This window comes from Oncorhynchus clarkii, chromosome 14 (genome assembly GCF_045791955.1).
Source record: "Oncorhynchus clarkii lewisi isolate Uvic-CL-2024 chromosome 14, UVic_Ocla_1.0, whole genome shotgun sequence".
NCBI lineage: Eukaryota > Metazoa > Chordata > Actinopteri > Salmoniformes > Salmonidae > Oncorhynchus > Oncorhynchus clarkii.
The window spans coordinates 10,502,067-10,518,682 of NC_092160.1; the positions used below are offsets into that span (position 1 = coordinate 10,502,067).

General features: G+C 43.0%; 1 protein-coding gene across 1 annotated transcript; it reads left to right on the forward strand.

The window, feature by feature from the left end:
* The first annotated feature begins 2,568 nt into the window (after window positions 1-2,568).
* Window positions 2,569-5,529, forward strand: LOC139365969 (helicase-like transcription factor). The gene is made up of 2 exons (XM_071103038.1): window positions 2,569-2,822; window positions 3,996-5,529. Exon 2 carries the CDS (start codon window positions 4,411-4,413, stop codon window positions 4,819-4,821), a length of 411 nt encoding a protein of 136 aa, XP_070959139.1. The 5' UTR covers window positions 2,569-2,822; window positions 3,996-4,410; the 3' UTR covers window positions 4,822-5,529.
* Window positions 5,530-16,616: the final 11,087 nt, after the last annotated feature.

The window sequence follows — 16,616 nt, forward strand, 5'->3', positions numbered from 1 at the left end:
TCAGCCTACAGTAGCAGCCAATGTGTGGCTACAATCCATGAGACTTTTGAGGGGAAAAAAAAAACATGCAGGGCTTGACATTAACCTTTATCCACTTGTCCTTCAGACAAGGAGGTGACTGAAAATGTTTGTGTTGTTTGATGCAAGAAACCACTTTATAAACTAAAATACATTATTCACATACCATTATTACAGAGAATCAGACAAATTATTCTACCCTCTGCCTATTGGTTTATTCAAGTCTGTCTCAAAATACAACACTGCCCCTTTAAGACAGAAATGTACATGTTTTGTGCTCATTGCTGACTACAAATTATCTATAACTGGGCTAATAAGTCACTAACTAGCAAAGGATATGAACAAAATGTGCACAGGTGGCTACATGCAGCTCTTGCTTTGATCTCAAAACAAGCACATTACTAAAGACCACAGTAAAAACCGTCCAGTCCTAAGTAAATGGCACAGATTAATTTATGGCAATGGTCTATTTGCATATAGGCCTACTGCAGCTCTGATTGGTTATGCAGCACCGGTCTGTCTAGACTACAGGCTGTCATGAGCAGTAGAATCCTACTCTGATGTGTTCTGCCTACAAGAAAATCTATTGCATAGTTTGTTTTGTTTTCGGTATGTTGAATTGAAGTAGCTAATATTGAATTTAATCAATCACAATTGCCACAGTAAAGGGAAATGTTGATAGTGTTAACTACCGAACAGGGAAAACTATAGAAAGTTGAGTGAAGTTCAATCTTATGCTTCTCTCTGTGGGCTTCTGTGCTCTGCACGGCAGTCCTGAATGCACACACACAGCTTAGAGGGAACATTGCATCTATTACACTTTGTGATACAAAAGGGGGAACGGGAAAATAAAATACAAATATATTTTTAATTACCTTACACATTTCACTACTTCGACCCTATCTGCCACTGCACCATGCCAAAGGCCTGGGAGAACAGGACACCACCAGTCAACTTTTCTGAAGTCAAATCTGGTATACCCAAATACTTCTCTGCAGCTGCCACCACAACATCTATTCTCTGTGATTCACGTTCCATTTCTGTGATACAATTGACAACCATTGCTATGAACGCTAAGAAGCCAACCTTACTGAAGCATACTGTATATCACTCGTTGGCCTATCCCTCTGTGCTGGCACAGATCTACTGCTCACAGGAATCCTCTCAGGATACCTCACCCTTGACCCATCCTCCTCTACTTTCTTCACTGTCTCAGCATATGACATCTTCTGCACTACTCTAGCCAGCTCAACCTGCCTCTCTCGCACTGGACAATTCTGACCCCGCCTCTACCATACGTCCTATTGGCCAACGTGCAATCATTGGAGAATAAACTGGATGAGCTCCGTTCGAGACTATCCTACCAACAGGACATTAAAAACAGTAATATCTTGTGTTTCACTGAGCCGTGGCTGAACGACGACATAGATAATATACAGTTGGCTGGGTTTTCCTTGCATCGGCAAGACAGAACAGCTACCTCCGGTAAGACGTGGTGGTCTGGTGGTCTGTGTCTATTTGTCAATAACAGCTTGTGGGCAAAATCTAATATTAAAGAAGTTTTAAGGTTTTGCTCGCCTGAGGTAGAGTAAGCTGTAGACCAAACTATTTACCAAGAGTTTTCATCTAGATTTTTCGTAGATGTCTATTTACCACCACAAACCGATGCTGGCACTAAGACGGCAGTCAACGAGCTGTATATCGCCATAAGCAAACAAGAAAATGCTCATCCAGAGGCGGCGCTGCTAGTGGCCAGGGACTTTAATGCAGGGAAACTTAAATCCGCTTTACCTCATTTCTACCATCATGTCACTTGTGCAACCAGAGGGACCACCTTTTTTCCACACACAGATATGCATACAAAGCTCTCCCTCACCCTCCATTTGGCAAATCTGCCCATAATTATATCCTCCTGATTCCTGTGTCAGAGGAGGCCTTAAGACTCCAGTCACCCTATTCATGGACTGTTCTCTCTGCTACGAGCGCCAATCTAGGTCAAAAAGGCTCCTTAACAGCTTCTACCCCCAAGCCATAAGACTGCTGAACAGCTGATCAAATGGTTACCTGGACTATTTATTATCTATGCATAGTCACTTTACCCATACCTACATGATCATATTACCTCAATTACCTCGACTAACCTGTACCTCCGCACATTGACTTGGTACCGGTACCCCCTGTATATATAGCCTCGTTATTGTTGTTTTATTGTGTAACTATTTTTTACTTTAGGTTATTTGGTACATTTTTTTGTTAACTATTTTCTTAAAACTGCATTGTTGGTTAAGAGCTGGTAAGTAAGCATTTCACAGTAAGGTCTACACCTATAGTATTCAGCGAATGTGACAAATACTATTTTATTTTATTTTGTTTGGCTGCTGTGATTTCAAACTTTCCATGTGTGTGGTCTTGGTCGGGAGAGATGACGGTAAGGAAGTTCAGTTAGTGTCACGCCCTGACCTTAGAGAGCCATTTTATTTCTCTATTTGGTGAGGTCAGGGTGTGATGTGGGGTGGGCATCCTATGTTTTGTATTTCTTTGTGTTTGGCCGAGTGTGGTTCCCAATCAGAGACAGCTGTCTATCGTTGTCTCTGATTGGGAATCATACTTAGGTAGCCTTTTTTCCCACCTATGTTGTGGGATCTTGTTTTTGTACAGCTCTTGTAGCCTACGTCGTTTTGGTTTCACTTTGTTATTTTGTTGCTGGTTCTCATTTAAATAAATATGATGACCACAAATTACGCTGCGCCTTGGTCTCCTTCAAACAATGGACGTTGCCTTTCACTTTGAGCTGTGTCTTTGGTGTAGCTACCTAAGTTCTTCGTAGATGTATACTAGCTTGTTATTGCTGTCTAACATTCACGTGGCTATAATCTACCAAGCTAACATTAACTAACCTAGGCTGTTAAAGTAGCTATCATCATTGAGAGTACTGTTTGCTGTGAGCGACTGTTAGCTAACGTTATCAACTCATCTAGCTAGCTAGCTTACTAAACTATTTGTAATTTATGCTTGTGTTTGACAGCATATCACAGTTTTTAAAGCTGCTGATAGCTGCATAGGTTTATTTTATCCCAATGCCAATTGTATTGTTGTCCCGTCTGCCCCCTCTCATATCATGCCCCGAGACTATGCCCCCTCTCATATCATGCCCCGAGACTATGCCCCCTCTCATATCATGCCCCGAGACTATGCCCCCTCCCATATCATGCCCCGAGACTATGCCCCCTCCCATATCATGCCCCGAGACTATGCCCCCTCCCATATCATGCCCCGAGACTATGCCCCCTCTCATATCATGCCCCGAGACTATGCCCCCTCCCATATCATGCCCCGAGACTATGCCCCCTCCCATATCATTCCCCGAGACTATGCCCCCTCCCATATCATGCCCCGAGACTATGCCCCCTCCCATATCATGCCCCGAGACTATGCCCCCTCTCATATCATGCCCCGAGACTATGCCCCCTCCCATATCATGCCCCGAGACTATGCCCCCTCCCATATCATGCCCCGAGACTATGCCCCCTCCCATATCATGCCCCGAGACTATGCCCCCTCTCATATCATGCCCCGAGACTATGCCCCCTCCCATATCATGCCCCGAGACTATGCCCCCTCCCATATCATGCCCAGAGACTATGCCCCCTCTCATATCATGCCCCGAGACTATGTGAGCACATATTGAATCTCACAGATTGAAGTCTGTGCCGCATAGAGGTAAGCACATGTAGCTACAGTAATTGCGCCATAATATTTAAATCTAAATCAAATGGAAAATGATGATTTCTCAGTAGGGGAGCAGTGTAAAAAAAAAAGGGGGGAGGGGTAATAATAGGCCTAGCCACATAAAGCCTAACATTAATTGGACTAGGTCATCCCCTGTCATCACATGATAACCTTGTTTAATATAGACTAGCCAGGCTATTTGCATCCCCTTCCGTTAACACTTAGTGTTTAAGTTTTTGTCATTTCAGAGGGATCTGTGGATGCTGGTGGCGTCTCTGCGTCTGAAACCATTCGACATGAGAGAATGGTAAAACAGAGTCATATAGAGACCTGTCACAATAGGACCGGCCTTCAGAACCTGCATGCTCTGGTGAAGTGTATCACGCTGCGTTGTACAAAGACCAGCCATGTGTGTGGGCAGCCTCTGTTCTCTCTGCCGGAAAGGAGCATTAGTATAGAAGAGGTGGTGATGGCACGCACAGAGGGACGCACCACCATCCACAGGCACGTTGTGGAGGGGTCCTTCCTCAGGAACTACATGGATGTTTTGGTTATTCTGGTCATGCTGAGACGGTTCTGCTGCTACCCCTACTGGGCAAGACCACTAAACACACAGGTGTGGTAGCTGTGACTCCTGCAGAGTTGAGAGGGCATCTGATAGAGATGCTGAGGCTGGTGCTGGGCAGTGGCTCTGATGAGGAGTGTGCTGTGTGTCTGGACTGTCCTTTTGCCCTTCACCACGCACTGTGCACACAGGTCTACTGCAGACTCTGCAGCGCAGAGGTCGTACGTACCAAGCAGGAGCAGACGCGGTGCCCTCTGTGCAGAGGCCAGATCAATGCCAATGAGCTGGTGGAGTTTCCTCAGGAAGAGGAGGAGGACGAGAGCAACCTCTCAGAGAACTGGAGGAGCAGCTCCAAGGTGGAGGCTGTAATGTCTAGTCTGCTCAGACTGCACAGTGAGGAGAACGGCATCCAGAGTCAGAAGCAGAATCTGGTGGAGAAGGCTTTTGGCTTCCCCAGAGAGAGGAAGACTTCATGCGTAGATGATATCCGAGCCCTCGTGGAGCTCTAGACATCTGGCTGTTAAAAATACTGTTTGAAGAAGACTGTTCTCACTGTTCTTTTGTTCTTTAATATCCTTTAAGTTCAGAGGGAATGTACACAGACACAAACACAACAAGGCCCATCTTTTACAGCAGTTGTTTCGAAAATGGTATATGTGGGAATACAGTTTGTGACAAACCATGAAAAAAAGAGTGAATATCACCAGGGACCTCACAATATAATATCACGATACTTAGGTGCCTACACGATATGCATTGCAATTCTCACTATTCTATATATGGCATATTGCGTTTCTGCAATTCAATGTTCTAAACATATTGCTCACTATATGTCTGCTGCAGTGAGACAAGAGAGCCATGAGAAAATCATTTTTCATCAGTCATGGAAATGTAAGAAACACTGCAAAGTGGCCTCTTGTGTTATTTTCTTTCTGGCTTTCATTATAGTCCTGTTGCCATGCCAAGCTAGAATTGGTACATTGTATTCTCAGAAATGTCACGTGTAGAAAAAGGGGTCTGTGGGGAGGGGTGGGTTTCTTTAGGATTCAGATTAACCCTAGATGCTTGTAATGTCCAACTGGTTTAGTCATGATGATAACATGATACCCCTCCAAGTCAAGACCTAAAGCACCTTCTGTATACTCCAAATGCCATTATGTTTGGGCTGTACGTTGTAAGATGAATATTTCACATTAAAATGCCCTCTTTCATAATTTCATTCTGTCTTTCAAAATTGTCCTACATGATAAGTTTGGATGCTGTTCACATGGGAAACCATCAGTCCAGGCTAAACATAGTGCCAACTGTAAAGTTTGTTGGAGGAATAATGATCTGGGGCTGTTTTTCATGGTTTTGGCTAGGCCCCTTAATTCCAGTGAGGGAAATTTTAACGCTACAGCATACAATGACATTCTAGACGATCCTGTGCATCCAACTTTGTGGGAACAATTTGGGGAAAACCCTTTCCTGTTTCAGCAATGCCCCCATGCACAATACGAGGTCCATACAGAAATGGTTTATCGAGATAGGTGTGGAAGAACTTGACTGGCCTGCACAGAGCCGTGACTTCAACCCCATCGAACACCTTTGGGAGGAATTGGAACACCGACTGTGAGCCAGGCCTAATCGCTCAACATCAGTGCCCAACCTCACTTATGCTCTTGTGGCTTAATGGAAGCAAGTCCCCGCAGCAATGTTCCAACATCTAGTGAAAAGTCTTCCCAGAAGAGTGGAGGCAGATACAGCTTCAAAGGGGGGACCAATTCTATATTAATGCCAATGATTTAGAATGAGATGTTCGATGAGCAGGTGTCAACCTATATATAAACTCAGCAAAAAAAGAAACGTCCTCTCACTGTCAACTGCGTTTATTTTCAGCAAACTTAACGTGTAAATATTAGTATGAACATAAGATTCAACAACTGAGACATAAACTGAACAAGTTCCACAGACATGTGACTACAGAAATTGAATAATCAAAAGTAACAGTCAGTATCTGTTGTGACCACCAGCTGCATTAAGTACTGCAGTGCATCTCCTCCTCATGGACTGCACCAGATTTGCCAGTTCTTGCTGTGAGATGTTACCCTACTCTTCCACCAAGGCACCTGCAAGTTCCCAGACATTTCTGGGGGAATGGCCCTAGCCCTCACCCTCCGATCCAACAGGTCCCAGACGTGCTCAATGGGATTGAGATCCGGGCTCTTCGCTGGCTATGGCAGAACACTGACATTCCTGTCTTGCAGAAAATCATGCACAGAACGAGCAGTATGGCTGTTGGCATTGTCATGCTGGAGGGTCATGTCAGGATGAGCCTGCAGAAAGGGTACCACATGAGGGAAGAGGATGTGTTCCCTGTAACGCACAATGTTGAGATTGCCTGCAATGACAACAAGCTCAGTCCAATGATGCCGTGACACACCGCCCCAGACCATGACGGACCCTCCACCTCCAAAATTGATCCCGCCCCAGAGTACAGGCCTCGGTGTAACGCTCATTCCTTCGATGATAAACGCAAATCCGACCATCATATTCCGTTCAAAATCAGCCGTTTCCAGCTACAATAGTAATTTACAACATTAACAATATCTACACTGTATTTCTGATCAATTTGATGTTATTTTAATGGACAAAAAAAGTGCTTTTCTTTCAAAAATAAGGACATTTTTAAGTGACCCAAAACTTTTGAACGGTAGAGTACCAGTCAAAAGTTTGGACACACATACTCATTCAAGGGTTTTTTCTACATTGTAAAATAACAGTGAAGGCATCAAAACGATGAAATAACACATATGGAATCATGTAGTAACCAAAAAAGTGTTAAACAAATAAAACATATATTTTATATTTTAGAATCTTCAACGTAGCCACACGTTGCCTTGATAACAGCTTTGCACACTCTTGGCATTTTCTCAACCAGCTTCATGAGGTAGTCACCTGGAAAGCATTTCAATTAACAGGTGTGACTTGTTAAAAGTTGATTTGTGGAATTTCTTTCCTAGGTAGGGGTGGTATACAGAAGATAGCCCTATTTGGTAAAAGACAAAGTCCATATTATGGCAAGAACAGCTCAAATAAGCGAAGAGAAACGACAGTCCATCATTACTTTAAGATATGAAGGTCAGTCAATCCGGGAACATTTCAAGAACTTTGAAAGATTCTTCAAGTGCAGTCGCAAAAATCATCAAGAGCTATGATGAAACTGGCTCTCATGAGGACCGCCACAGGAAAGGAAGACCCAGAGTTACCTCTGCTGCAGAGGATAAGTTCATTAGAGTTACCAGCCTCAGAAATCAGCAATTAACTGCACCTCAGATTGCAGCCAAAATAAATGCTTCCCGGAGTCAAGTAACAGACACATCTCAACATCAACTGTTCATAGGAGACTGCGTGAATCAGGCCTTCATGGTCTAATTGCTGTAAAGAAACCACTACTAAAGGACACCGATAAGAAGAAGAGACTTGCTTGGTCCAAGAAACACGAGCAATTGACATTAGACCGGTTGAAATCTGTCCTTTGGTCTGATGAGTCTAAATTTGAGATTTTTGGTTCCAACCGCTGTCTTTATGAACCGTAGAGAAGTTGAACGGATGATCTCTGCATGTGTGGTTCCCACCGTGAAGCATGGAGGAGGAGGTGTGATGTGTGGGGTTGCTTGCTGGTGACACTGTCAGATATTTATTTAGAATTCAAGGCACACTTAACCAGCATGGCTGCCACAGCATTCTGCAGCGATACACCATCCCATCTGGTTTGCGTTTAGTGGGACTATCATTTGTTTTTCAACAGTACAATGACCTAAAACACACCTCCAGGTTGTGTAAGGGCTATTTGACCAAGAAGGAGAATGATGGAGTACTGCAGACTTCAACCCAATTGAGATGGTTTGGGATGACTTGGGCCGCAGAGTGATGGAAAAGCATTCAACAACTGCTCAGCATACAATATGTGGGAACTCCTTCAAGACTGTTGGAAAAGTATTCCTCATGAAGCTGGTTGAGAGAATGCCAAGAGTTTGTGCAAAGCTGTCATCAAGGCAAAGGGTGGTTACTTTGAAAAATCTCAAATCTAATATTTTGATATGTATAATATGTTTTGATTTGTTTAACACTTTTTTGGTTACTACATGATTCCACATGTGTTATTTGAAAGTTTTGATGTCTTTACTATTATTCTACAATGTAGAAAATAGTAAAAAATGAAGAAAAACCCTGGAATGAATAGGTGTCCAGACTTTTGACTGGTACTCTCTCTCTCTCTCTCTCTCTCTCTCTCTCTCTCTCTCTCTCTCTCTATATATATATATATATATATATATATACACACAGTGCCGTAAGAAAGTATTTGCCCCCTTTCTGATTTTCTCTATTTGTATATCAGATCTTCAACCAAACCTAATATTAGATCAAGTTTACAAATAACAAAAAAGGGTATGCTTATTTTATTTGTTTAATTAACAAAGTTATGCAACACCCAATGCTCCTGTGTGAAAAAGTAATTCACCCCTTACACTCAATAACTGGTTGTGCTATCTTTAGTTATAATTACTGCAACTAAATGCTTCCTGTATGAATTTTGTCCCAATCTTGCATGCAGAACTGCTTTATCTCAGCGATATTTGTCGGTTTTCAAGAATGAACTGCTCATTTCAAGTCCTGCCGCAACATCTCAATTGGGATTAGGTCTGGACTTTGACAAGGCCATTCCATAATGTCAAATTTGTGCTTTTTAACTATTTTCACTCAGGCTTGATTGTGTGTTTTGGATCATTGTCTTGCTGCATGACCCAGCTGCGCTTCAGCTTCAGCTCACAAACGGATGGCCTGACATTCTCCTGTAGAATTACAGTGGGGCAAAAAAGTATTTAGTCAGCCACCAATTGTGCAAGTTCTCCCACTTAAAAAGAGAGAGGCCTGTAATTTTCATCATAGGTACACTTCAACTATGACAGACAAAATTAGAAAAGAAAATCCAGAAAATCACATTGTAGGATTTTTAATGAATTTATTTGCAAATTATGGTGGAAAATAAGTATTTGGTCAATAACAAAAGTTTATCTAAATACTTTGTTATATACCCTTTGTTGGCAATGACAGAGGTCAAATGTTTTCTGTAAGTCTTCACAAGGTTTTCACACACGGTTGCTGTTATTTTGTCCCATTCCTCCATGCAGATCTCCTCTAGAGCAGTGATGTTTTGGGGCTAAAAAATGTTTTAATAAGCTTCAACGTTTTCATTTAACTTAGTCACAATACCTGTGGAATATCATTAACCATAATTACTGTACTAAGTTATCAAGTCAAGGTAGCTAGCTACTTATTATATTAACTAAAGTTACATACATTATCTGACTAAACAAGAAGATTCTTACCCTTTTAAATTATAGTTCCAATATTCTATATTGTTTTTTTAAACTAGGAGTAATAATCCATAGGCTGTCCAGAATTGGTAAATGAACGTTGGTTAAGGTGGCTAGCGAGTTGACCAGCGATTATCACCCAAGATAAAACAGGTGAAATATGAATTAGTATCTAAAAACATATCGGATAATAACCTCATATAAAATATATATTTACTACAGGAGACATTCCCATCCGTTGCTAATGCTGTAGTGATGCCCTTTAAAAAAACACCAGAAAAGACCTGTCAACAACAGACTTGCTTCCATACAGCTGAGCACTTCCGTGTTTTGTCACGCAGATGGAGTCGTAGGTCCTTCTTCTTCTTCGGTGGAGTTTAACGTCGGTTGGCATCCAATATGTGCATTGCCGCCCCCAAAGGAACTATAGTGTACATCCCTTCAATGTTCCATCAAAAAACGTCACTGAGCAAATGTTAGGTCTGCTGAGAGCAAACTTGAACATTGTGAAAATTCTGTGCAACTTCCAGCGCACGTTTACTGTGAACCCTGAGGCTGTACCCACTTTAAATTACAGTTTTAACAGTGGCCAAGTAGGCTACTGTGGTTGTTTGATCACAATATAGGCCTAACAGAGTGGCCTAAAATAATAAACTATGGAGAAAATGCATCCCATAACAGTTTAACATGGAAATAGCTGTTCTATCATTCAGCCTACAGTAGCAGCCAATGTGTGGCTACAATCCATGAGACTTTTGAGGGGAAAAAAAAAACATGCAGGGCTTGACATTAACCTTTATCCACTTGTCCTTCAGACAAGGAGGTGACTGAAAATGTTTGTGTTGTTTGATGCAAGAAACCACTTTATAAACTAAAATACATTATTCACATACCATTATTACAGAGAATCAGACAAATTATTCTACCCTCTGCCTATTGGTTTATTCAAGTCTGTCTCAAAATACAACACTGCCCCTTTAAGACAGAAATGTACATGTTTTGTGCTCATTGCTGACTACAAATTATCTATAACTGGGCTAATAAGTCACTAACTAGCAAAGGATATGAACAAAATGTGCACAGGTGGCTACATGCAGCTCTTGCTTTGATCTCAAAACAAGCACATTACTAAAGACCACAGTAAAAACCGTCCAGTCCTAAGTAAATGGCACAGATTAATTTATGGCAATGGTCTATTTGCATATAGGCCTACTGCAGCTCTGATTGGTTATGCAGCACCGGTCTGTCTAGACTACAGGCTGTCATGAGCAGTAGAATCCTACTCTGATGTGTTCTGCCTACAAGAAAATCTATTGCATAGTTTGTTTTGTTTTCGGTATGTTGAATTGAAGTAGCTAATATTGAATTTAATCAATCACAATTGCCACAGTAAAGGGAAATGTTGATAGTGTTAACTACCGAACAGGGAAAACTATAGAAAGTTGAGTGAAGTTCAATCTTATGCTTCTCTCTGTGGGCTTCTGTGCTCTGCACGGCAGTCCTGAATGCACACACACAGCTTAGAGGGAACATTGCATCTATTACACTTTGTGATACAAAAGGGGGAACGGGAAAATAAAATACAAATATATTTTTAATTACCTTACACATTTCACTACTTCGACCCTATCTGCCACTGCACCATGCCAAAGGCCTGGGAGAACAGGACACCACCAGTCAACTTTTCTGAAGTCAAATCTGGTATACCCAAATACTTCTCTGCAGCTGCCACCACAACATCTATTCTCTGTGATTCACGTTCCATTTCTGTGATACAATTGACAACCATTGCTATGAACGCTAAGAAGCCAACCTTACTGAAGCATACTGTATATCACTCGTTGGCCTATCCCTCTGTGCTGGCACAGATCTACTGCTCACAGGAATCCTCTCAGGATACCTCACCCTTGACCCATCCTCCTCTACTTTCTTCACTGTCTCAGCATATGACATCTTCTGCACTACTCTAGCCAGCTCAACCTGCCTCTCTCGCACTGGACAATTCTGACCCCGCCTCTACCATACGTCCTATTGGCCAACGTGCAATCATTGGAGAATAAACTGGATGAGCTCCGTTCGAGACTATCCTACCAACAGGACATTAAAAACAGTAATATCTTGTGTTTCACTGAGCCGTGGCTGAACGACGACATAGATAATATACAGTTGGCTGGGTTTTCCTTGCATCGGCAAGACAGAACAGCTACCTCCGGTAAGACGTGGTGGTCTGGTGGTCTGTGTCTATTTGTCAATAACAGCTTGTGGGCAAAATCTAATATTAAAGAAGTTTTAAGGTTTTGCTCGCCTGAGGTAGAGTAAGCTGTAGACCAAACTATTTACCAAGAGTTTTCATCTAGATTTTTCGTAGATGTCTATTTACCACCACAAACCGATGCTGGCACTAAGACGGCAGTCAACGAGCTGTATATCGCCATAAGCAAACAAGAAAATGCTCATCCAGAGGCGGCGCTGCTAGTGGCCAGGGACTTTAATGCAGGGAAACTTAAATCCGCTTTACCTCATTTCTACCATCATGTCACTTGTGCAACCAGAGGGACCACCTTTTTTCCACACACAGATATGCATACAAAGCTCTCCCTCACCCTCCATTTGGCAAATCTGCCCATAATTATATCCTCCTGATTCCTGTGTCAGAGGAGGCCTTAAGACTCCAGTCACCCTATTCATGGACTGTTCTCTCTGCTACGAGCGCCAATCTAGGTCAAAAAGGCTCCTTAACAGCTTCTACCCCCAAGCCATAAGACTGCTGAACAGCTGATCAAATGGTTACCTGGACTATTTATTATCTATGCATAGTCACTTTACCCATACCTACATGATCATATTACCTCAATTACCTCGACTAACCTGTACCTCCGCACATTGACTTGGTACCGGTACCCCCTGTATATATAGCCTCGTTATTGTTGTTTTATTGTGTAACTATTTTTTACTTTAGGTTATTTGGTACATTTTTTTGTTAACTATTTTCTTAAAACTGCATTGTTGGTTAAGAGCTGGTAAGTAAGCATTTCACAGTAAGGTCTACACCTATAGTATTCAGCGAATGTGACAAATACTATTTTATTTTATTTTGTTTGGCTGCTGTGATTTCAAACTTTCCATGTGTGTGGTCTTGGTCGGGAGAGATGACGGTAAGGAAGTTCAGTTAGTGTCACGCCCTGACCTTAGAGAGCCATTTTATTTCTCTATTTGGTGAGGTCAGGGTGTGATGTGGGGTGGGCATCCTATGTTTTGTATTTCTTTGTGTTTGGCCGAGTGTGGTTCCCAATCAGAGACAGCTGTCTATCGTTGTCTCTGATTGGGAATCATACTTAGGTAGCCTTTTTTCCCACCTATGTTGTGGGATCTTGTTTTTGTACAGCTCTTGTAGCCTACGTCGTTTTGGTTTCACTTTGTTATTTTGTTGCTGGTTCTCATTTAAATAAATATGATGACCACAAATTACGCTGCGCCTTGGTCTCCTTCAAACAATGGACGTTGCCTTTCACTTTGAGCTGTGTCTTTGGTGTAGCTACCTAAGTTCTTCGTAGATGTATACTAGCTTGTTATTGCTATCTAACATTCACGTGGCTATAATCTACCAAGCTAACATTAACTAACCTAGGCTGTTAAAGTAGCTATCATCATTGAGAGTACTGTTTGCTGTGAGCGACTGTTAGCTAACGTTATCAACTCATCTAGCTAGCTAGCTTACTAAACTATTTGTAATTTATGCTTGTGTTTGACAGCATATCACAGTTTTTAAAGCTGCTGATAGCTGCATAGGTTTATTTTATCCCAATGCCAATTGTATTGTTGTCCCGTCTGCCCCCTCTCATATCATGCCCCGAGACTATGCCCCCTCTCATATCATGCCCCGAGACTATGCCCCCTCTCATATCATGCCCCGAGACTATGCCCCCTCCCATATCATGCCCCGAGACTATGCCCCCTCCCATATCATGCCCCGAGACTATGCCCCCTCCCATATCATGCCCCGAGACTATGCCCCCTCTCATATCATGCCCCGAGACTATGCCCCCTCCCATATCATGCCCCGAGACTATGCCCCCTCCCATATCATTCCCCGAGACTATGCCCCCTCCCATATCATGCCCCGAGACTATGCCCCCTCCCATATCATGCCCCGAGACTATGCCCCCTCTCATATCATGCCCCGAGACTATGCCCCCTCCCATATCATGCCCCGAGACTATGCCCCCTCCCATATCATGCCCCGAGACTATGCCCCCTCCCATATCATGCCCCGAGACTATGCCCCCTCTCATATCATGCCCCGAGACTATGCCCCCTCCCATATCATGCCCCGAGACTATGCCCCCTCCCATATCATGCCCAGAGACTATGCCCCCTCTCATATCATGCCCCGAGACTATGTGAGCACATATTGAATCTCACAGATTGAAGTCTGTGCCGCATAGAGGTAAGCACATGTAGCTACAGTAATTGCGCCATAATATTTAAATCTAAATCAAATGGAAAATGATGATTTCTCAGTAGGGGAGCAGTGTAAAAAAAAAAGGGGGGAGGGGTAATAATAGGCCTAGCCACATAAAGCCTAACATTAATTGGACTAGGTCATCCCCTGTCATCACATGATAACCTTGTTTAATATAGACTAGCCAGGCTATTTGCATCCCCTTCCGTTAACACTTAGTGTTTAAGTTTTTGTCATTTCAGAGGGATCTGTGGATGCTGGTGGCGTCTCTGCGTCTGAAACCATTCGACATGAGAGAATGGTAAAACAGAGTCATATAGAGACCTGTCACAATAGGACCGGCCTTCAGAACCTGCATGCTCTGGTGAAGTGTATCACGCTGCGTTGTACAAAGACCAGCCATGTGTGTGGGCAGCCTCTGTTCTCTCTGCCGGAAAGGAGCATTAGTATAGAAGAGGTGGTGATGGCACGCACAGAGGGACGCACCACCATCCACAGGCACGTTGTGGAGGGGTCCTTCCTCAGGAACTACATGGATGTTTTGGTTATTCTGGTCATGCTGAGACGGTTCTGCTGCTACCCCTACTGGGCAAGACCACTAAACACACAGGTGTGGTAGCTGTGACTCCTGCAGAGTTGAGAGGGCATCTGATAGAGATGCTGAGGCTGGTGCTGGGCAGTGGCTCTGATGAGGAGTGTGCTGTGTGTCTGGACTGTCCTTTTGCCCTTCACCACGCACTGTGCACACAGGTCTACTGCAGACTCTGCAGCGCAGAGGTCGTACGTACCAAGCAGGAGCAGACGCGGTGCCCTCTGTGCAGAGGCCAGATCAATGCCAATGAGCTGGTGGAGTTTCCTCAGGAAGAGGAGGAGGACGAGAGCAACCTCTCAGAGAACTGGAGGAGCAGCTCCAAGGTGGAGGCTGTAATGTCTAGTCTGCTCAGACTGCACAGTGAGGAGAACGGCATCCAGAGTCAGAAGCAGAATCTGGTGGAGAAGGCTTTTGGCTTCCCCAGAGAGAGGAAGACTTCATGCGTAGATGATATCCGAGCCCTCGTGGAGCTCTAGACATCTGGCTGTTAAAAATACTGTTTGAAGAAGACTGTTCTCACTGTTCTTTTGTTCTTTAATATCCTTTAAGTTCAGAGGGAATGTACACAGACACAAACACAACAAGGCCCATCTTTTACAGCAGTTGTTTCGAAAATGGTATATGTGGGAATACAGTTTGTGACAAACCATGAAAAAAAGAGTGAATATCACCAGGGACCTCACAATATAATATCACGATACTTAGGTGCCTACACGATATGCATTGCAATTCTCACTATTCTATATATGGCATATTGCGTTTCTGCAATTCAATGTTCTAAACATATTGCTCACTATATGTCTGCTGCAGTGAGACAAGAGAGCCATGAGAAAATCATTTTTCATCAGTCATGGAAATGTAAGAAACACTGCAAAGTGGCCTCTTGTGTTATTTTCTTTCTGGCTTTCATTATAGTCCTGTTGCCATGCCAAGCTAGAATTGGTACATTGTATTCTCAGGAATGTCACGTGTAGAAAAAGGGGTCTGTGGGGAGGGGTGGGTTTCTTTAGGATTCAGATTAACCCTAGATGCTTGTAATGTCCAACTGGTTTAGTCATGATGATAACATGATACCCCTCCAAGTCAAGACCTAAAGCACCTTCTGTATACTCCAAATGCCATTATGTTTGGGCTGTACGTTGTAAGATGAATATTTCACATTAAAATGCCCTCTTTCATAATTTCATTCTGTCTTTCAAAATTGTCCTACATGATAAGTTTGGATGCTGTTCACATGGGAAACCATCAGTCCAGGCTAAACATAGTGCCAACTGTAAAGTTTGTTGGAGGAATAATGATCTGGGGCTGTTTTTCATGGTTTTGGCTAGGCCCCTTAATTCCAGTGAGGGAAATTTTAACGCTACAGCATACAATGACATTCTAGACGATCCTGTGCATCCAACTTTGTGGGAACAATTTGGGGAAAACCCTTTCCTGTTTCAGCAATGCCCCCATGCACAATACGAGGTCCATACAGAAATGGTTTATCGAGATAGGTGTGGAAGAACTTGACTGGCCTGCACAGAGCCGTGACTTCAACCCCATCGAACACCTTTGGGAGGAATTGGAACACCGACTGTGAGCCAGGCCTAATCGCTCAACATCAGTGCCCAACCTCACTTATGCTCTTGTGGCTTAATGGAAGCAAGTCCCCGCAGCAATGTTCCAACATCTAGTGAAAAGTCTTCCCAGAAGAGTGGAGGCAGATACAGCTTCAAAGGGGGGACCAATTCTATATTAATGCCAATGATTTAGAATGAGATGTTCGATGAGCAGGTGTCAACCTATATATAAACTCAGCAAAAAAAGAAACGTCCTCTCACTGTCAACTGCGTTTATTTTCAGCAAACTTAACGTGTAAATATTAGTATGAACATAAGATTCAACAAC

Bases quoted from the DNA above. Each gene is read 5' to 3' on its own strand.
- LOC139365969 (XM_071103038.1), top strand. From the start codon at position 4,411: ATGCTGAGGCTGGTGCTGGGCAGTGGCTCTGATGAGGAGTGTGCTGTG.